General features: G+C 50.5%; 1 protein-coding gene across 1 annotated transcript in view; it reads left to right on the top strand.

Moving 5' to 3' along the window:
• The window catches only part of pdia5 (protein disulfide isomerase family A, member 5), a 140,127-nt gene that overhangs the window by 60,541 nt on the left and 56,849 nt on the right, over nucleotides 1-22,737 (top strand). Inside the window, exons 10-13 of the mRNA XM_078227882.1 lie at nucleotides 6,467-6,538; nucleotides 7,149-7,285; nucleotides 13,015-13,085; nucleotides 13,761-13,924. Coding sequence (XP_078084008.1) covers nucleotides 6,467-6,538; nucleotides 7,149-7,285; nucleotides 13,015-13,085; nucleotides 13,761-13,924 — 444 coding nt within the window. The remainder of the gene's footprint in view (nucleotides 1-6,466; nucleotides 6,539-7,148; nucleotides 7,286-13,014; nucleotides 13,086-13,760; nucleotides 13,925-22,737) is intronic.

The following is a 22,737-nucleotide window of genomic DNA, read 5'->3' as shown; positions in this document are numbered from 1 at the left end:
TTATGAGGATAGGTTGAGGGAGCTTGGTCTCTTCTCCCTGGAGAGACGAAGGATGAGAGGTGACCTGATAGAGGTTTACAAGATGTTGAGGGGTCTGGATAGGGTGGACTCTCAGAGGCGATTTCCAAGGGCTGAAATGGTTGCTACGAGAGGACACAGGTTTAAGGTGCTGGGGGGTAGGTACAGGGGGGATGTCAGGGGTAAGTTTTTCACTCAGAGGGTGGTGGGTGAGTGGAATCGGCTGACGTCGGTGGTGGTGGAGGCAAACTCGTTGGGGTCTTTTAAGAGACTTCTGGATGAGTACATGGGATTTAATGGGATTGAGGGCTATAGATAGGCCTAGAGGTGGGGATGTGATCGGCGCAACTTGTGGGCCGAAGGGCCTGTTTGTGCTGTGGCTTTCTATGTTCTATGTTCCCCCCCCTCCTCTGCCCTTTCCCCCCTCCTCTGCCCTTTCCCCCCTCCTCTGCCCTTTCCCCCCCTCCTCTGCCCTTTCCCCCCCTCCTCTGCCCTTTCCCCCCCTCCTCTGCCCTTTCCCCCCCTCCTCTGCCCTTTCCCCCCCTCCTCTGCCCTTTCCCCCCCTCCTCTGCCCTTTCCCCCCTCCTCTGCCCTTTCCCCCCTCCTCTGCCCTTTCCCCCCTCCTCTGCCCTTTCCCCCCCTCCTCTGCCCTTTCCCCCCCTCCTCTGCCCTTTCCCCCCTCCCTCTGCCCTTTCCCCCCTCCTCTGCCCTTTCCCCCCCTCCTCTGCCCTTTCCCCCCCTCCTCTGCCCTTTCCCCCCCTCCTCTGCCCTTTCCCCCCCTCCTCTGCCCTTTCCCCCCCTCCTCTGCCCTTTCCCCCCCTCCTCTGCCCTTTCCCCCCTCCTCTGCCCTTTCCCCCCCTCCTCTGCCCTTTCCCCCCTCCTCTGCCCTTTCCCCCCTCCTCTGCCCTTTCCCCCCCTCCTCTGCCCTTTCCCCCTCCTCTGCCCTTTCCCCCCTCCTCTGCCCTTTCCCCCCTCCTCTGCCCTTTCCCCCCCTCCTCTGCCCTTTCCCCCCCTCCTCTGCCCTTTCCCCCCCTCCTCTGCCCTTTCCCCCCCTCCTCTGCCCTTTCCCCCCCTCCTCTGCCCTTTCCCCCCCTCCTCTGCCCTTTCCCCCCTCCTCTGCCCTTTCCCCCCTCCTCTGCCCTTTCCCCCCTCCTCTGCCCTTTCCCCCCCCTCCTCTGCCCTTTCCCCCCCTCCTCTGCCCTTTCCCCCCTCCTCTGCCCTTTCCCCCCCTCCTCTGCCCTTTCCCCCCCTCCTCTGCCCTTTCCCCCCCACCTCTGCCCTTTCCCCCCCTCCTCTGCCCTTTCCCCCCCTCCTCTGCCCTTTCCCCCCCTCCTCTGCCCTTTCCCCCCCTCCTCTGCCCTTTCCCCCCCTCCTCTGCCCTTTCCCCCCCTCCTCTGCCCTTTCCCCCCCTCCTCTGCCCTTTCCCCCCCTCCTCTGCCCTTTCCCCCCCTCCTCTGCCCTTTCCCCCCCTCCTCTGCCCTTTCCCCCCCTCCTCTGCCCTTTCCCCCCTCCTCTGCCCTTTCCCCCCCTCCTCTGCCCTTTCCCCCCCTCCTCTGCCCTTTCCCCCCTCCTCTGCCCTTTCCCCCCCTCCTCTGCCTTTCCCCCCTCCTCTGCCCTTTCCCCCCCTCCTCTGCCCTTTCCCCCCTCCTCTGCCCTTTCCCCCCCTCCTCTGCCCTTTCCCCCCCTCCTCTGCCCTTTCCCCCCCTCCTCTGCCCTTTCCCCCCTCCTCTGCCCTTCCCCCCTCCTCTGCCCTTCCCCCCCTCCTCTGCCCTTCCCCCCCTCCTCTGCCCTTTCCCCCCCGCCCTTTCCCCCCGCCCTTTCCCCCCGCCCTTTCCCCCCCGCCCTTTCCCCCCCGCCCTTTCCCCCCCGCCCTTTCCCCCCCGCCCTTTCCCCCCGCCCTTTCCCCCCCGCCCTTTCCCCCCCGCCCTTTCCCCCCCGCCCTTTCCCCCCCGCCCTTTCCCCCCCGCCCTTTCCCCCCCGCCCTTTCCCCCCCGCCCTTTCCCCCCCGCCCTTTCCCCCCCGCCCTTTCCCCCCCGCCCTTTCCCCCCCCGCCCTTTCCCCCCCCGCCCTTTCCCCCCCCGCCCTTTCCCCCCCCGCCCTTTCCCCCCCCGCCCTTTCCCCCCCCGCCCTTTCCCCCCCGCCCTTTCCCCCCGCCCTTTCCCCCCCGCCCTTTCCCCCCCCGCCCTTTCCCCCCCGCCCTTTCCCCCCGCCCTTTCCCCCCCCGCCCTTTCCCCCCCCGCCCTTTCCCCCCCCCGCCCTTTCCCCCCCGCCCTTTCCCCCCCGCCCTTTCCCCCCCCGCCCTTTCCCCCCCCCGCCCTTTCCCCCCCCGCCCTTTCCCCCCCCGCCCTTTCCCCCCCCGCCCTTTCCCCCCGCCCTTTCCCCCCCCGCCCTTTCCCCCCCGCCCTTTCCCCCCCCGCCCTTTCCCCCCCCGCCCTTTCCCCCCCGCCCTTTCCCCCCCCGCCCTTTCCCCCCCGCCCTTTCCCCCCCGCCCTTTCCCCCCCGCCCTTTCCCCCCCGCCCTTTCCCCCCCGCCCTTTCCCCCCGCCCTTTCCCCCCCGCCCCTTTCCCCCCCGCCTTTCCCCCCCGCCCTTTCCCCCCCGCCCTTTCCCCCCCCGCCCTTTCCCCCCCCGCCCTTTCCCCCCCGCCCTTTCCCCCCCGCCCTTTCCCCCCCCCCTTTCCCCCCCGCCCTTTCCCCCCCGCCCTTTCCCCCCCGCCCTTTCCCCCCCCGCCCTTTCCCCCCCGCCCTTTCCCCCCCGCCCTTTCCCCCCCCGCCCTTTCCCCCCCCGCCCTTTCCCCCCCCGCCCTTTCCCCCCCCGCCCTTTCCCCCCCGCCCCTTCCCCCCCGCCCTTTCCCCCCCCGCCCTTTCCCCCCCGCCCTTTCCCCCCCGCCCTTTCCCCCCGCCCTTTCCCCCCCGCCCTTTACCCCCCCGCCCTTTACCCCCCCGCCCTTTACCCCCCCGCCCTTTACCCCCCCGCCCTTTACCCCCCCGCCCTTTCCCCCCCCGCCCTTTCCCCCCCCGCCCTTTCCCCCCCCGCCCTTTCCCCCCCCGCCCTTTCCCCCCCCGCCCTTTCCCCCCCCGCCCTTTCCCCCCCCGCCCTTTCCCCCCCCGCCCTTTCCCCCCCCGCCCTTTCCCCCCCCGCCCTTTCCCCCCCGCCCTTTCCCCACCCCGCCCTTTCCCCACCCGCCCTTTCCCCACCCGCCCTTTCCCCCCCCGCCCTTTCCCCCCCGCCCTTTCCCCCCCCGCCCTTTCCCCCCCCGCCCTTTCCCCCCCGCCCTTTCCCCCCCCGCCCTTTCCCCCCCGCCCTTTCCCCCCCCGCCCTTTCCCCCCCCGCCCTTTCCCCCCCCGCCCTTTCCCCCCCGCCCTTTCCCCCCCCGCCCTTTCCCCCCCCGCCCTTCCCCCCCGCCCTTTCCCCCCCGCCCTTTCCCCCCCGCCCTTTCCCCCCCGCCCATTCCCCCCGCCCATTCCCCCCCGCCCATTCCCCCCCGCCCCTTCCCCCCCCGCCCTTTCCCCCCCCGCCCATTCCCCCCCGCCCATTCCCCCCCGCCCTTTCCCCGCCCTTTCCCCCGCTGCCCTTTCCCCCGCTGCCCTTTCCCCCGCTGCCCTTTCCCCGCTGCCCTTTCCCCCCGCGCCCTTTCCCCCCCCGCCCTTCCCCCCCCGCCCTTTCCCCCCCGCCCTTTCCCCCCCGCCCTTTCCCCCCCGCCCTTTCCCCCCCGCCCTCTCCCCCCCCGCCCTCTTTCCCCCCCCGCCCTCTTTCCCCCCCCCTGCCCTCTTTCCCCCCCCCTCTGCCCTCTTTCCCCCCCCTCTGCCCTCTTTCCCCCCCCCTCTGCCCTCTTTCCCCCCCCCTCTGCCCTCTTTCCCCCCCTCTGCCCTCTTTCCCCCCCCCTCTGCCCTCTTTCCCCCCCCCTCTGCCCTCTTTCCCCCCCCCTCTGCCCTCTTTCCCCCCCCCCTCTTTCCTTTCCTTCTGTCCAAATCCTTCAATATTTTTAGCATCTCTTAAATCTGTGTTGAGATTTAATCTCTCCTGCAAGGAAAGTGATCTTCACCCCTTTGGTCTCCCCACCTACCTGAAACCCACTACTCCATGTGCCATTCTGGTGAACCTCCTCTGCAGCTGCTCCGAGGCCTGGACATCATTCGTAAATGTGCGGTGCCCAGAATTGGCCGCAGCTGTGGCCGAGCCAGTGTTTTCTGAAGGCTCAGTGCAACTTCCTGACTTTTGAACTCTTCTGCCTCTCTTTATAAAGTTCAGAATCCCTTCTGCCTAATATAAATGGAGGAAAAGATTTAGAAAGTGAATAACAGTCGTCATTTTGTCAGGCAATATCTTCTGCAGGCCGGTTATGAACATTTAGTTTGAAAGACAAATAGGAATGCACTGGAGGAAAACCTGCTCAATCCAACCCATCAGTATTTATTTTCTGCCTCGCTGTCGTGCTGACTTCTTGAAGCAATTCACGGTCGAAAGTTGGAGACTGGCGGGTGGGGGGAAGGAATGATTTGCATATGTCAATTTGGCTGGGAAAAAAGAATGATTTTTCAGCATTAAAGATGGTAATTACTGTTGCAAAATCCGATCCTTTGGGGAATGTCGATGAACTTAATTGGAATTTTGCCCAGACTGATTGCCATTTGTTAATTTGAGCAAATTAGGAAATGTTTCTGAAGTATATTTATAAAATGATGTTTATAGTGTTGCTTAAAATTGATCGCTATAAAAGCTGTTTTAAAATTACCATAGCTTCCTGAGGACCTATTTAAAATTCTCTCTTCACAAATTGCCCAAAGAATCATTTCACAGAAACTGTCAAATTATGAATTTTAAAGTGTTTTTTTTTTAAATGCATGACTTTCTGGGTTTTCTGTCTCCGGAGTTGAAAGCGATCTCGTCTTTACTTTATTTTAAAAAAGGCAATTTTTCCCATAGAATGCTTCTAATTGATGTTCGCAAGTGCGCTGCCGTTTTCTCATTCTGTGCCAATGAGTACACAGCTTAATTGTCCCATCAGGTCTGGATGTAATTCCGAAAACTGGTATAAATTTCCACTTCCGTGTTATTTGTGTTGGATTGTGAAGATGATATAGAATAGAATCCCTGCAGTGCAGAAGGAGGCCATTCGACCCATCGAGTCTGCACCGACCACAATCCCACCCAGCCCCTATCCCCGTAACCCCACATATTTACTGCGCTAATCTCTCTAACCTACGCATCCCGGGATACTAAGGGGCAATTTAGCATGGCCAATCCACCTAACCCGCACATCTTTGAACTGTGGGAGGAAACCCACGCATACACAGGGAGAACGTGCAAACTCCACACAGACAGTGACCTAAGCTGAGAATCGAACCCGAGTCCCTGGCGCTGTGAGGCAGCAGTGCCAACCACCATGCCGCCCCAAATGTAGGTTTTTTAAAAAAATAGTGGCTTTAGATCAAAGGTCCTTTTTGATGACTTTCATGGGCAAATGTAGTATGACCTCAGGCCGTCTGCTCTGATGATATTGGTTGAAGGATGGATGTTGGCGATGATACCAGGGACAACACCCCACTCTTCAAAAAGTTGTAGCGGGATCCTGTGCATGCACCCGGGTGGGCGGGGTCTTGGTTTAGCATCTTATCTGAAAGATGGCATCTCCAGCAGTGCAGCGCTCCTTCTGCACTGCACGAGAGAGTGCTGGCTGAGGTTTTGTGCTTCAGTACCTGTTGTGGAATTTGAACCCTTAACCGTCTGACTCGAGCGAGCTAGCTGTCCACTGCGCCACGGCTAACAAAGAGAGTCAGCTAGCCGTCCTACTCTTCTATCCTGGTTGCTGCAGGAAAGCAAATGCATCTGATTTGACTTGGCCGTTGAGCCAATTTTCACCAATGTTGGTGAAAAAAAAATGAAACCGCGCTCACAGGTTTCTGTTGTCCACAAATAATTGCCTCTTGCCTGAGGTATTGAACAGCCCCTGTGGACTTGGATCTCTGGTTCAACCTGAGTCAGCAGTCCTGGAAGCAAAGGGAAGATGATCTCTTTTTGCAAACAAACTCTACATTTATTTCTGTTAGTCAAGTCCCAGGAACTTGTTTAGGGCCTAATTCCTGCACTATTTATTTATGTGTAGACAGTCAAAATTTGAAGTGCTATCATACTGGATTTTGCAATAGAATAAGTGAAACATGAGACATATTAGTCAAATAAAAGCAAAATACTGTGGATGCTGGGAATCTGAAATGAAAACTGGTTAAACGTGCTGAGTTTATCTGGCATTTTCTGTTTTTAATGAAAAGTAATGGCCGCTCCCATTTCAGTACGATGCATTCACTAGATGGCTTCGTGTGAAGCAGTCCCTTCAGCCCATTTAATCCCAAGAGTCCCCGTCCTTTATCAGAACGATTTCGAGTATTGTGCAATGCTGCATAGATTTACATGATAATTGAGTTTTTTTCCTCTGGCTTCTTTCAAAAGGAAGGGAAAGTTTCTGTTTAATTTTGAAAACTACGGAGCTACAGCCCAAGATTTTGTTGAATGGATGAAAAAGTGAGTAAGATTAAGTGTTGTATGTATAAAGAAAATTATATGTGCCTTATCTTGCAGACGCTACTGCCATGGATACAATGGATGATTTTTTTTTGCCTCTCAGGCTATTTTAATACATCAGCGTTATAAATGCTTCGTTGCATTGAGATTATGAATTCGTCTTAAACTTTGATGTTAGTCTAATTACATTGGGCATGTTTTCATGATAACTCAATGAAACACACGGACTATCCTAATGTCCTTATCGTTCATCTAAACAAATGTTTACTCATAGCTTATTGTCTGTGAAAGTATCTTGTTCCTGGATCTGAGCAACCAAAAGGGCCAAAAGCAAAAAAAAATTACTTGCCTAATGACAAACATTTTCTAGAATGAGGTTCTTTGTGTTGTACTTTATCTTGCTTGGCCACATAAACTTCAGTGCAGCCGGGCTCAATGCACTCAGCCATCAGAAGAGTTGCTCTTAATCAGACTGACAAAGATGTATGGGGGTGCGATTGAATTGAAGCATTATCAAGCGGGATCTGGTAATCGATTGATGGTTTGGACAATAGTCTCTCTCTGGTGCGTTTTCATCTTCATCAAGCCCTTGCATTCCTTTTGCCACCAGTCCACAAGCAGTGCAGCCAAAAGCCCCAGAGGTCCCATGGGCGGAGCAGGAGTCTGCCGTCTCGCACTTAACCGACGATAGCTTCGATGGATTCGTGAAGGAACATTCATCAGTGCTCGTTATGTTTTATGCGCCGTGTAAGTTACAGTCTGAATTCAAGAAGGCCTTTGTCTGTTGCTTATAAGCCTGCCCTGAAAAGGCTAAGGAAACTCGATGCCACTCGTTCCTATTCATTGCGTGTTTGCTCGGAGGCTTTCTTTTCAAAGCTAATTGAAATACAGTGGATTTCAATCATGATTGCTAGAAATTCAAGTCACCTGATGGCACGGTAGCACAGTGGTTAGCACTGCTGCTTCACAGCTCCAGGGACCTGGGTTCGATTCCCGGCTTGGGTCACTGTCTGTGTGGAGTTTGCACATTCTCCTCGTGTCTGCGTGGGTTTCCTCCGAGTGCTCCGGTTTCCTCCCACAGTCCAAAGATGTGCGGGTTAGGTTGATTGGCCATGCTAAAATTGCCCTTAGTGTCCTGGGATGCGTAGGTTAGAGGGATTAGTGGGTAAATATGTAGGGATATGGGGGTAGGGCCTGGGTGGGATTGTGGTCGGTGCAGACTCGATGGGCCGTATGGCCTCTTTCTGTGCTGTAGGGTTTCTAAGATTCTTCTAAGATTCTGCGCTTTCCTCCCTAAGTCCCAATGCCTGCATGTGTTCAGGTAGAGTTTCAGACTCCTACACCCTCGGGGGGTAAAAGTCTTTCCTTGCCTCCCCTCTGATCTTTCTACCAGTCACTAAATATATGTCCCCTAGTCACTGACCGCTCCCAAGGTCAATAGGACTGGCCTTTCCAGTCCTGGCAACATCCTTGTAAATCTCCCCTGTGCCATCTGACCATGGCACCAGCCTCACCCATGTTTACATTAATGGGGGGGGGGGAGAGTAAAGAGTCCGTCTGGCTTCTGATTTTCAGGAGGCCACATCCTGGGAGCGAGACATCATTGAGGTTAGCGGGCAAGTGTTCATGTTCTAGAATACCCCGAGTGGCTCAGTGTCAAATTCAGCTTGCTAACGCTCCTGTGAGGTGACGTTCACTATTCTAAAAAGTGCTAAACAAATACAAGCTACTGTTAAATATTGCTTGAGCTGTTCTAGAAAGAACAAAAATATTAAAGCAATTGTGTTTCTTTTTTTAAAGCTGGAGGAAGATCCTGGTTTCTGATTTGTACAAACTCCAGTTTTATTTATGAACAGGAAATGACCAGCTTGCTTCTGCCCACGCAGTTAAATCCGCCCCAGCCTCAATCCCAGCCTCAAAATCCTCTGGCGAGGGAAGAAATATTTAGGGAAAGCAAATGCTGGGAATTTCCTGTGACCCCTCCACTCCCCCACCTCATAAATGATCAGGCTTGGCTCTAGGAGATCACTGAGGCTGGCACCACTGATGCCTTTTGTACCTTGGCTTGTTCCCCTGGGATTCTGTGGTTTAAATGCATTTCAGGAGATAGAGACTGAGTAACAGTGACGTGCTGTTATGTCAACAAGCCAAAGTCAGTCACTAGAATGCTGTTAATCAACACGACTCGTTTATCGACCCTCTATAATTGACAGTCCATGAATTGAGGACAATTGGTAACCAGGCAGCAACACATTTTGCTTAATCTCATTCCAGCAAGTGCTATCGAACCTGGCCAAGCCACTCTGGCTCGGCCGTGCGTAGATAAGGCATGACAAGATTGGTGTTCACTGTCTATTGTTTCAATGTATGTGTTGCCAAGTGAAATGAGTTTTTCGTTATTATCGAAGCAGCACCCAGTTGATGTGGGACCACTGCACAAAGCCACATCCTTGATCACAACCGTGGCAGGGACAATACAGTGGATGTGGGCACTTGTACCCTGGCAATAATCTTCAGTTTTCACTGACCATCTGTGCTCGAGGTACTAATGTTTTTTTATTTGATGAAAATTGAGGTTAATGGTGTGGTGGGAAAAATTGATAAGGAAGAAACAAGCTTTGTATAGCATTACATGGAATGTACAGCACAGAAACAGGCCATTCAGCCCAACGTGTTCGTGCCAGTGTTTGTGCTCCATATGAGCTTCCTCTCGCCCTACTTCATCCAACCATTTCAGAATATTGTTCTATTCTTTATTCCACTCGGAAAACTCCTTAAATACATTTATGCTGTTCACCTCAACTGCAACTTGTACCGCATCTTATGAGGAAAGGTTGGGCAGGTTGGGCCTGTATTCATTGGAGTTTAGAAGACTGAGAGATGATCTTATTCAAATATATAAGATCTTGCGAGGACTTGCCAGGATGGATGCTGAGAAGATGATTCCCCTTGTGGGAGGGACTGGAGCTAGGGGGCACAGTTTAAAAATAAGGAGTCTCCCAATTAAGACTGAAATGAGAATTTTTTTTTCCTGAGGGTCATTAGTCTGTGGAATATTTTTCCCCAAAGAGCAGTGGAGGTCATTGAGTAGCTTAATGCAGAGTGAGACAGATTTTTGATTGACAAGGGAGGGGTCAAAGGATATGGAGGTAGGAAGGATAGTGCACTTGAGTCCACAGAGCAGCCTTGTTATAACAATGGAGCAGGCTGCAGGGGCTGCATGCCCTATTCCTGCTCCTAATTCGTATGTACGTGTATATATGTAAGTGTTGTGACAGTGAGTTTCATATTCTCATCACACTCTAGATAAAGAAGATTCTCCTGAATTCCCTATTGTATTTATTAGTGACTATCGTACATTCGTGGCTTGTTGTTTTGGTCTCACATGACCTTGAACGGACTGTCCCTCTCTCTTCTCTTTTCTTAAGAAAAAAGACCCAGCCAGTTCAACATTGCCTGATGGGTTTTATCTTATGAATGTCTCTCCCACCCCCACACCCTTTTTCCAGGGGCAATGGTTACTTGTTGTAGAAAAGTCCCACAATCTCAGTCCTCCAATGCCACACCCATGAGCATGCTATTCACTTGCCAGCCATGGGTGAATTTCTGCAAACTGGTTGCTTAATTGGGTGGGATGGGGTTGGCGCCTCAGCGAAGCCCTCACCCAATGGCCATGTTAGTTTGTTTAGCTCAATCAGCCGCTGAATAAATTTACTAATCAATGAAAGAAAGCCCTTGGAGCTTTTCATTTTTTCTTTCCTAGGGTGTGGGTGTCACTGGCAGGGCCAGCATTCATTGTCCATCCCTAATTACTCTTGAACCAATTGGCGTGTTTGTCCTATTCAGAAGAACAGATAGGAGTCAACCACATTGCTGTGGGTTTAGAGTCAAATGTAGACCAGACCGGGGAAGGGCGGCAGATTTCCGAGGGACATTGGTGAGCCAAATGGGTTTTCATAACAATCAACGATAGTTTTGTTACTGAGCAGAGCTTTCAATTGCAGAATTTATTAATTGGATTTAAATCGCACCGGCTGCTATGGTGTAATTAGAAGCCGTGTCTCCCCTCCCCAGAACATTAACCTCACCCACTAGACCAGTGACATTACCACAAAACTATTCTTCTCCCACTGTCTATTGTCTTATCTTGACGTAAAAAATCCAAACATTCGAGGTAGGGGCAGGAGTCGGCCACTCAGTACTTGGACCCTGCTCCGCCATTCAGTAGGCTTGTAGCTGATCTAACTGTGACCAACTGCCTACCCCCGATAACCTTTCACCTCCTCGTTTACCAAGAACCTATCCAGTTCTGCCTTGTAAACATTCAAAGGCTCTGCTCCCACTGCCTTTTGAGGAAGGGAGTTCCAAACAGCAGCAGGCTATTCAGCCCCTCACGTCTGCTCTGCCATTTGATAAGATCATGGCTAAGTTACCTCAGCTTCACGTTGTTGCCCTATCCTTATGTTTCTTGATTCACTTAATGTTTAAAAGGTTATTGATCTCGAACACTGAGCATCCGTGTCTTTCTGGGATGGAGAATTCCAAAGTTTCACAGCCGTCTGAACAAGTTAACATAGTGACCATAATAGCTAACCGACAGAATAATTACAGTAACCTGGAGAAGATCCTTGCTCGTCTGAGGTCAGGCAGTGAATCTCCTTTGAAAAGCTGACAGTTCCACATGAAGAGTACCACAAATAACTTGTTAAATGTAATTAATTTGCGTGAATTACTCTCATTTGAGGAAAGCAACACGCTGAACTTCCTTCGACAGCATCTTCCAGACCATTGACCTCTATCTAGAAAGACAAGGGCAGCAGGTACATGGGAACACCGCCACTTGCAAGTTCCCCTCCAAGCCACTCACCGTCGTGACTTGGAAATAGATCACTGTTCTTTCAATGTCGCTGGGTCAAAATTCTGGAACCCCTCCCTACCAGTACTACGGGTGAACCTACACACAGATGCAGCTGTTCAAGAAGGCAGCTCACCACCATCTTCCCAAGGGCAATTAGGGATGGGCAATAAATGCTGGCTTAGCCAGAGACGCCCACATCCCATAAAAGAATAAAATAAATAATAGGCGGCACGGTGGTTGGCACTGCTGCCTCTCAGCGTCAGGGACCCAGGTTCAATTCTGGCTTGGGTCCCAATCTGTGTGGAGTTTGCACTTTCTCTCTGCGTGGGTTTCCTCCGGGTGCTCCGGTTTCCTCCCACAGGCCAAAGATGTGCGGGTTAGGTTGATTGGCCATGCTGAATTGACCCTAGTGTCGGGGGATTAGCAGAGTAAATGTGTGGGGTTACGGGAATAGGGCCTGGGTGAAATTGTGGTCGGTACAGACTCGATGGGCCGACTGGCCTCCTCCTCTACTATAGGGATTCTATGATTTAGCCAATAGAATTACTTAAAAGGTCAAAAGGCAATTTAATTCAAAATTACAAGTGTGTGATGAGAGCAGTTAGGGAGGTGCAGGATTGGGGGCGGGGGGGCGGGTTGTGGAGCATGAAAACTTGTCACTTGTAAGCAAGTCAGGGATTTAAGACAATTGAAAATAAAAACTGGGAGTGGATGAGAAATGGAATTGTGATGAGTTAAAACCTGAAATACATTGCGTGAAAGGGCAAAGGAAGCAGATTTAGTTGTATTTTTTCAAAAGGGAGCTGGATATATATTTGCAAAGGAATGGTATGCAGGGAAAAGGGCGGAGGAATGGAATGAATTAGTAGCTTTTCAGAGGCAAAATAGGCAGAATGGCCTCCTGCACTCTATTTAAATGGAGGGTGATTTTCTAATTTGCCAACAAGGTGGATGAATACAGAATTTTGGAAGCACAGATGCAATCTGTTAAAATAATCCAAAAATACCTCCACCCTTAGCCTCTGAAGAGTTTTTAAATCCAGATTCTCTCAAGTGCATTTGAACAGTTGACAGGTGTGTGTATGTGTTAGCAAGACGATGCACTGCTGAGGTGACGGCTGATAATTGCCACGGTGACAGGAAGTTATTAAACATGGAAATAATAGCTGAGGCCTAAATCCCTCTCAACGCTGAGGCAGAGACAGCTAGCCAATTATTACTGAAATGACATCAAGCATTCTGTTGATGTTTAGTTCCCAATTGTCCTTAATCCATGGACTGTCAATTATAGAGGTCCATCATCAGTATTGTGTTGATTAACAACATCTAGTGACATGTTCTGTTTGGATTATTGCAAAATCTAACATCAAGTACATCACTATATCTTCTGTTTGTCTGACCCTATGGAGCCCTGCCATCTTTGGGGAGAAAAAAAGGACTTGAATTTGTGTAGCACTTTTCACGACCTCCAGACGCGCTAAAGCACTTTACAGCCAATGAAGTGCTTTTGAAGTGCACCAATTTGTGCACAGCAAGCTCCAAAAAACAGCAATGTGATAAAGCTGCTACTCCTGTCTGAGATGGGTGCATTCTGAATTTTCATCCTGTTCTGATATAGGGTGTGGTCATTGTAAGAAGATGAAGCCAGAGTACGAGGAAGCTGCTGAGGTGCTGAATAATGACAGTGATGTAAGAAAATGTTTGTGGTTCTCTTCTTCCTAAAAATGGGCGGCATAGTGCACTGCTCCCTCATAGCGCCAGGGACCTGGGTTCAATTCCTGGCTAGGGTCACTGTCTGTGCGGAGTCTGCACATGCTCCCCGTGTCTGCGTGGGTTTACTCCGGGTGCTCCGCTTTCCTCGCACAGTGCGAACGACGTGCTGGTAAGGTGGGCTGGCCATGCTACATTCTCCCTCACACAGTGGTTAGCACTGCTGCCTCACGGCGCCAGTGACCTGGGTTCGATTCCCGGCTTAGGTCACTGTCTGTGTGGAGTTTGCACGTTCTCCCTGTGTCTGCCTGGGTTTCCTCCGGGTGCTCCGCTTTCCTCCCACAGTCCGAAAGACGTGCTGGTTAGGTGCATTGGCCATGCTAAATTCTACCTCGGTGTACCCGAACAGGTGCCGAAGTGTGGCAACTAGGGGATTTTCGCAGTAACTTCATTGCAGTGTTAATGAAAGCCTACTTGTGACACTAATAAACTTAAAGTTTAAACTTTAATACTTCAACCAAAGTTAGTGGAGCTGGCACACTTGGAAAAGAGAAATAATGATGCCTTTACTCACTCTCTCAAAAATTTCAGCATGCCTTTTTAACCTCTCTCCTGCTCACCACCTCCAGTTACTGTTTTGCTTTGTTAACCTAGAGCCCAGGCGTGTTGGCAGCAGTTGACGTCACAGCTCAGAAGTACTTGGGAGAAAAGTATCAAATCACTGGCTTCCCAACACTCAAATACTTTGAAAATACTGAAGAGAAATGGACACTTCCACATCTGCGGACCAAGGACAAGATCATCGAGTGGATCTACAAGTACGTTATTGATCATTAATCATTGCTTGTAGTGAATTTTTCTCCATGACAAATCCACATGGTAGATTTGAGGCTTGTGCGCAGGACACCGCAAAGGGTAGATTGAGTGAATGGCACAGATGGAGGTGATTGACAAGTGGGTCCCAGGCTTGTGTTTGATCAGCGATATGCTAAAGCTACAGAGTCTTATTTATTTATTATTAGTGTCACAAGTAGGCTTACATTGATACTGCAATGAAGCTACTGTGAAGCACCTTTAGTCGCCACACTCCAGTGCAGGTACAATGTTAGCATGACCAACATGTCTTTTGGAATGTGGGAGGAAACCTGAGCACCCAGAGAAAATCTGCGCAGACTCAGGGAGAACATGCAAACTCCACACAGACAGTGACCCATCTGGGAATCAAACCCAGGTCCCTGGCGCTGTGAGGCAGCAGTGCCAACCACTGTGCCACCCTGCTGCCCTTGAGCAGGCATCTCAGTTGCATATTTTCCTGGTCAAAAGATTTCATGCCCTGGTTAGGTCCACAGAGAAAATCCATTTAACAATGACGACACCTTGTATTTAAAGTGCTGCTATTGTAGTAAAGTAATCCCAAGGCGCCTCACAGGATCAATTATACAAAGGGCGGCACGGTGCCAGGGACTGGGTTTGATTCCTGTCTTGGGTCACTGCCTGTGTGGAGTCTGTACGTACTCCCCGTGTCTGCGTGGGTTTCCTCCGAGTGCTCCGGTTTCCTCCCACACGTCAAAGATGTGCGGGTTTGGTTGATTGGCCTAATTGACCCGAGTATCGGGGGATTGGCAATGTAAATGTATAGGGTCACGGGAATAGGGCCTGGATGGGATTGTGGTCGGTGCAGACTCGATGCACCGAGTGGCTTCCTTCTGCACAGTAGGGATTCTATGATTCAACGAGAACGTGACGGCAGCCCACTGAAGGAGCCGTTGGTACAGGTGACCAAAAGCTTGGTGAATGAGGTGTGTTTTGAGGAGTATCTAAAAGGAGGAAGGAGAGGTTTGAGAAAGGAATTCTCGAGCTTAGGGCCTAGGTAGCTTGTGGCATGGTCCCAATGGCGGGGCAGTCAAAATCAGCTCTGAAGAAGAGTCATTTGGACTCAGTCCCTTCCTCTGCAGAAGCTGCCTGACCTGCTGAGCTTTTCCAGTTTTTATTTCCGATTTCTAGCATCCGCAGTATTTTGATTTTATTTATAATGACAGGGCTGTGCAAGAAACCAGAATTGAAGGGTGGCAAATATCACAGAGGGTCGATAAGATGTTAGAGCGCTGGAGAGGGATGAGGCACGGTACGATTTGAAAGCATGGGAGAGGAATTTAAACACCAAGCCTTGCTGAACTGCGGACCAATGTAGCGCACGCGATGAGTGAGCAGGACTCTGGGCAACTTAGAATATGCGGGCGGTAGAATTTTGGATGAGCTCTGATTGCGAGGTCAGCCTGGAGAGCATTGGAATTACTGCCCCCCCCCAACCCCCGACCGGCAACATGTCTGTCGTCACTGAGCTCCGCACTGCTTTCCCACACAAAGCTCCCCCAGCTGCTGATTGTCCTTGATGGTTCAAGGGGTGACATCGATGTGCTCTTTGATTGTGACAGAATCACTCAACGGTTACTGCTCCAGTGGCAGCCCGCAGATAAGCGACTCTATCCGACGCAGTGTCATTCACCAGGAACCACGGTGGAACTAATTACTTTTAATTTGACATTTTGATGACAAAGGGCAAGCAGTGAATCCTCAATGCTATAAACCTTTAATTAAATTGTGTAAGAGGAAAAGGGGAAGCGACCTGGTCTAATCCATTTGGTTCCTGTGGAAAAATGTATGGAAATTTCAGTCTCTTGGTATTTGGCAGTCACTGTGTTTCGCCCTGTTCAGAAATCTCAATGTATTTTTTTTTTTGATCTATTAAAAGCATAACCAAGAGCTGCAGCTGGCTCCGAGAACTGTTTTATTAAAATCCCCCAACAGCTTCTGGCAGGAAATCCAAATCCTACACTTGACATTTTCTACCTCTGCTGCAAAAATGTTGGAAGCATTTTATCACATCGAACTGATGCTTATGGAAGCACTCGCTGAATATACAATGGAAGTGGTTTAAGGAGGAACTTGAATGGGCTGGAGCAAGTTGTTTCCACTCGTAAAAAGCCCATGTGTATATTTACTTGGTTGGTTGAGGGGGGGATGAACAGTGTTATGAAGGAGACAGTGCTGGCAAAACCTGAATTTGTCACTCCCTGTGCTCCCCACCCTCGCCCTCCGTATCTGCGTCGAGCACTCGTAGGTCGAGTGTGATCGGCCCAGGTGCAGTTGGGAACACCCTCGACCTGGGCTGGCGTTGTTTCTGGCTCAGAGACCACCTGCCCGCAAAGCTGTTGCTGATGTAGCAGCAACTCTCATTTCTATCGCGCTTGGAACCCAGTGGAGCATCCTTCAGCTCTTCACAGGAGCATAATTAAAGAAGAATTGACCCTGAGCCAAAGTAGGAGATGTCGCTCTCTCCCTATCTCCGAGCACTGCTACAACCTTGAGAGATTTCTGCTCCAGTTCTAAACTCTTGCACATCCCGATTTTAATTTCTGCCCCATTGTTGACTGCCGTCTGGCCATGTAAGCTCTGGAACTCTCCTCACCCCACCCCGCCTTATACCTCTCCTACTCCCTCCTTTTGAGATAGAAGCCCCCTACAGTGTAGAAGGAGGCCATTCGGCCCATCAAGTCAACACCGACCACAATCCCATCCAGACCCTAGCCCATAGCCCCACACATTTACCCTGCTAGTCCCCCGACACTAAGTGGCAATTTAGCATGGCCAATCAACCTAACCTGCACATCTTTGGACTGTGGGAGAAAACCGGAGCACCCGGAGGAAACCCACGCAGACACGAGGAGAATGTGCAAACTCCACATAGACAGTGACCCGAGCCAGGAATTGAACTCGGGTCCCTGGCGCTGTGAGGCAGCAGTGCTAACCACTGTGCCACCGTGCTGCCCAAAAAATGCTCCTTTATACCTGCCTCTTACCTGTTCTTATATTTCATAATGTATTTCGTTGTCAGAAATATTTGATAATGCTCTGCAAAGACTCTTGGAACATTTACTTATTTTAAAGATGCTATAATTATAGACCGGTTAGTCTTACTTCGGTGGTTGGTAAATTGATGGAAAGGGTCCTTAGGGATGGGATTTACGACCATTTAGAAAGATGCGGATTAATCCGAGATAGTCAGCACGGATTCGTGAAGGGCAAGTCGTGCCTCACAAATTTGATAGAATGTTTTGAGGAGGTAACTAAGTGTGTTGATGAAGGTAGGGCAGTTGATGTCATATACATGGATTTTAGTAAGGCGTTTGATAAGGTCCCCCATGGTCGGCTTATGATGAAAGTGAGGAGGTGTGGGATAGAGGGAAAGTTGGCCGATTGGATAGGCAACTGGCTGTCTGACCGAAGACAGAGGGTGGTGGTCGATGGAAAATTTTCGGATTGGAGGCGGGTTGCTAGCGGTGTGCCGCAGGGATCAGTGCTTGGTCCTCTGCTCTTTGTGATTTTTATTAATGACTTAGAGGAGGGGGCTGAAGGGTGGATCAGTAAATTTGCTGATGACACCAAGATTGGTGGAGTAGTGGATGAAGTGGAGGGCTGTTGTAGGCTGCAAAGAGACATAGATAGGATGCAAAGCTGGGCTGAAAAATGGCAAATGGAGTTTAACCCTGATAAATGTGAGGTGATTCATTTTGGTAGGACAAATTTAAATGTGGATTACAGGGTCAAAGGTAGGGTTCTGAAGACTGTGGAGGAACAGAGAGATCTTGGGGTCCATATCCACAGATCTCTAAAGGTTGCCAGTCAAGTGGATAGAGCTGTGAAGAAGGCCTATAGTGTGTTAGCTTTTATTAACAGGGGGTTGGAGTTTAAGAGCCGTGGGGTTATGCTGCAACTGTACAGGACCTTGGTGAGACCACATTTGGAATATTGTGTGCAGTTCTGGTCACCTCACTATAGGAAGGATGTGGAAGCGCTGGAAGGAGTGCAGAGGAGATTTACCAGGATGCTGCCTGGTTTGGAGGGTAGGTCATATGAGGAAAGGTTGAGGGAGCTAGGGCTGTTCTCTCTGGAGCGGAGGAGGCTGAGGGGAGACTTAATAGAGGTGTATAAAATGATGAAGGGGATAGATAGAGTGAACGTTCAAAGACTATTTCCTCGGGTGGATGGAGCTATTACAAGGGGGCATAACTATAGGGTTTGTGGTGGGAGATACAGGACGGATATCAGAGGTAGGTTCTTTACGCAGAGAGTGGTTGGGGTGTGGAATGGACTGCCTGCAGTGATAGTGGAGTCAGACACTTTAGAAACATTTAAGCGGTTATTGGATAGGCACATGGAGCACACCAGGATGATAGGGAGTGGGATAGCTTGATCTTGGTTTCAGATAAAGCTCGGCACAACATCGTGGGCCGAAGGGCCTGTTCTGTGCTGTACTGTTCTATATGGGGGCGGCAGGGGGTGGGTGGTGACACAGTAGTTATGTCACTAGTTTAACCCACGAGAACATGGGTTAAAATCCCATCAAGGCAGCAGGTGGAATTTTGATTCCAGATTTATTAATCGAATTAAAAGCTAGTTTAATGCTGACCATTGTCGATTATCATGAAACCCATCTGGTTTACTAATGTCCTTTAGGGAAGTAAATCTTCCGTCCTTACCTGGTCTGACCTACATGTAACTCCAGCTGCCCAGCAATGTAGTTGACTCTAAACTGTCCTCTGAAAAGGCCTAGCAAGCCATTCAGTTGTATCAAACAGTTACAAAGCCCACAACATGGAATGATACCGGATGGGACACCTGACACCGACCTCTGCACCAGAAGCAAAATGGCAAACCCTGCCCTGCCGACCGCCTTTGGACTAGTGGGGGCTTGTGCCAAAATTGGGCACGGACTAGTCAAGCAACAGTGGGCCTAATCATACACAAGGAATCATACCTGACAAACAATGATGAGTGCAGGAGGGCATGCCACGAGCAACACCAGGCACACCTAAATATGTGTCAACCTGGTGAAGCAACAGCACCGGACTACTTGACTGCCAGACAGCATAAGCAGCAAGTAATAGAGCTAAGCAATTCCCCAACCAACAGATCAAGTCTAAGCTCTGCAATCCTGGCATCTGCAGTCCTAAATGGTGGTGGACAATTAAACAACTCACCGGAGGAGAAGGCTCCACAGATATCCCCATCCTCAAAGATTGGAGTGCCCAGCACGTAAGTACAACAGATGAGTTTGAAGCATTTGCTACCACCTACAGCCAGAAGTGCTGAGTGGATGATCCATCTCTGCTTCCTCCAGAGACCCCCAGCATCACAGATGTCAGTCTTCAGCCAATTCAGTTCATGCAACGGGATATCAAGAAATGGCTGAATGCACTGTAAAGGCAATGGGCCCTCATAATATTCTGGCAATAGTACTGAAGACTTGTGCTCAAGAACTAGCCATGCCCTAGCCGAGCTGTTCCAGTACAGCTACAACACTTCCATCTACTTGGCAATGTGTAAAATTGTCCCGGTATGTGCTGTCCACAAAAAACAGGACAATCGAACCTTGCCAATTATTGCCCCATTAGTCTATTCTTGATCATCAACAAGTGCTCTCAAGTAGCACTTATTCAGCAATAACCTGCTCACAGATGCTCAGTTTGGGTTCTACCTGTCCCCATTACAGCATGGACAAATGGTGAGAGTGACTGATCTTGACATCAAGGCAGCATTTGACCATGTGGCATTAAGGCGCCCTAGCAAAACTGGAGACAATGGGAACCGGGGAGAAATCTCTTTACTAGTTGATGTCATACCTGGCTGCTTCATCAATGACCTTCCTTCCATCATAAGGTCAGAAATGGAGATGTTCCTGTTCAGCACATTCATGACTTGTCAGCTATGAAGCAGACCATGTTCATATGCCGCAAGACCTGGACAATAGTCAGGCTTGGTCTGAGAAGTAGCAAGTATAATTCTCACCATGCTTGGCAATGACCATCTCCAACAGGAGAGAATCTAACCATCTTCCCTTGACTTGCAATGGCGTTATAGCTGAATTCCCCTCAATCAACATCCTGAGGGTCACCATTAACCAGAAAATGAACTGCACCAACCATATAAACGCTGCAGCTACAAGAGCAGGTCAGAGCTGGGAATTCCACAGCAAGTAGCTCACCTCGAGTCCTCGAAGTCTGTCCACCATCCACAAGATACAGATCAGGAATGTGATGGAATACTCTCCACTTGCGCAGATGTGTGCAGCTCCAACAACACTCGAAGCATAATACCATCCAGCACAAAGCTGCCCATTTGATCAGCAGCTCATCCATCACCTTCAACATTCACTCCCTCCACCGGCAACGCGCAGTGGCAACAATCTATCCCATCTACAAGATGCATTGCAGCAACTTGGCAAGTTTCCTTCAACAGCACCTTCCAAACCTGCAGCCTCTACCTGCTAGAAGGACAAAGGCAGCAAATGCATGGGAACACCACCACCTGTAACTCCTCCAAGCCCCACACCATCCTAACTTGGAACTATATCGCCATTCCTTCACTGTCGCCGGGTCAAAATCCTGGAGCTCCCTCCCCAACAGCACTGTGGGTGTGCCTACACCACATGGACTGCGGCGGGCTCAAGAAGGCAGCTCACCACCACTTTCTTAAAGGCAATTAGGGATGGGCAATAAATGCTGGCCTGGCATGAACAAATAAATAACATGTATCAATGCAAATTGTTACTGTCTTGGGACCAAGCATTTGATTTGAGAGTTAAGGTGGATCTTTAAAGGAGGAGAAAAGGATGGGAAGGTTTTGGAAGACAATTCCAGAGCTTGACCCTAAACCAGCGGCAGACCTGTCCACCCACTTCCTATATCTGATGTAGTATGACTCTTGAACTGCTCAATTAGAATTATAAAATCCCTACAGTACGGGAGGAGGCCATTCGAGCCTGCACTGACAACAATCCCACCCTATCCCCATAACAGCACATATTTACCGTGCTAATCCCCCTGATACTAGGGGCAATTTAGCATGGCCAATCAACCTAACCCGCACATCTTTGGACTGTGGGGGACCCACGCAGACACGGGGAGAACGTGCAAACTGCACGCAGACAGTGACCCAAGCCGGGAATCGAACCCAGGTCCCTGGTGCCATGAGGCAGCAGTGCTAACCACTGTGCCACCGTGCCGCCCTATTGTAGAAAGTTCACTTGTAGGTAGAGATGGATAATGGCAATACTGTTCTCTGTCAGAATAAGGGCTATGGGGTCATAGAAGAGAGATTATTTGGAAAGCTCTTTCAAAGGGCTGACTCACGCTTGATTGGCCAGCGTCTGCACTGTATGTTCTGAGTAGAGTGCATAGCCGAAACAGGAGGAAACAAAACAAAAATCTGTTTAGGATTGGTGTTGATGCACAGAGCACAGTGATCTGGATTCATTTGTGCTGCACATGTTCACATTACACTGATTGCTGTTCACTTGATTTGCTCTGTGTGAGCTGGAACCTTGATTTGTATGCAGGTGGCTAGTTTGGCTTCTAAGAGCAAAAAAAATGATGTGGTCTAATTCGACCTTGTTCAAAGTCAATGATGTTGTACATCTGGGTTACTCAATTACTCACTTAATGAGCTGAAATAATTCCGATTGCACCTAGACCTAATCCTGGTATTACCTGGATCTCTATTGGTGATAACAGTAAATTGTTCATGTGGAGGGATCCATTCTATTGACCTGACTCTTTGTTTGCAAGCATGTTGCATGAATATAGTTTCATTATTAAAATGAAATTAAAATGCTGCGGATGCTGGTGATCTGAGATCAAAGAACAAAAAGCGGTGGAAATGCTCAGCAGGTCTGGCAGCATTCACACTCCTGAAGAGCATATTGGGCTAAATGTTAACTCTGTTTCTCTCTCCACAGGTGCTGCCAGATCTGCTGAGTTTTTCCAGTACTTTTTGCTGAGATTTAATCATTGCTTAGTCAAAATTTATTTATTAGTCACGAGTAAGGCTTACATTAACACTGCAGTGAAGTTACGGTGAAATTCCCCTAGGCGCCACAGTCCGGCGCCTGTTCAGGTCAATGCACCTAACTAGCACATCTTTCGGACTGTGGGAGGAAACCAGAGGGGAAACACGCAGACATGGGAAGAACATGCAAACTCCACACAGACAGTGACCCAAACCAGGAATCGAACCCGGGTCCCTGGCGTTGTGAAGCAGCAGTGCTAACCACTGTGCCACCGTGCCACCCACTTTGGTAAAGTAATTGGATGGAGAATGCATAATATTGACTGGCAACTGTGATGCTGAATGCAAATGTTACCATCACTGAATCCCCCACTGTCAACATCCTTGGGGTTGCCATTGACCAGAAACTCAACTGGACTCACCACATAAACACAGTGGCTACAAGAGCAGACCAGAGGCTAGGAATACTGCGGCGAGTAACTCACCTCCTGACTCGCCAAAGCCTGTCCACCATCTACAAGGCTCAAGTCAGGAATGTGATGACATACTCCTCACTTGCCTAAAGGGTGCAGCTCCAACAACACAAGAAGTTTGACACCATCCACGACAAAGCAGCCCGCTTGATTGGCACCACATCTACAAACAATCTCTTCACCACTGACGCTCAGTAGCAGCAGTGTGAACTATCTACAAGATGCACTTCAGCAATTCACCAAAAATCCTTAGACAGCATCTTCCAAACCCACAACCACTTCCATCTAGAAGGACAAAGGCAGCAGACATG

The sequence above is a fragment of the Mustelus asterias genome, chromosome 14 (genome assembly GCF_964213995.1).
Source record: "Mustelus asterias chromosome 14, sMusAst1.hap1.1, whole genome shotgun sequence".
NCBI lineage: Eukaryota > Metazoa > Chordata > Chondrichthyes > Carcharhiniformes > Triakidae > Mustelus > Mustelus asterias.
Note: the sequence above shows the minus strand (reverse complement) of the source record. Positions and strands in the feature narration are given on the sequence as shown.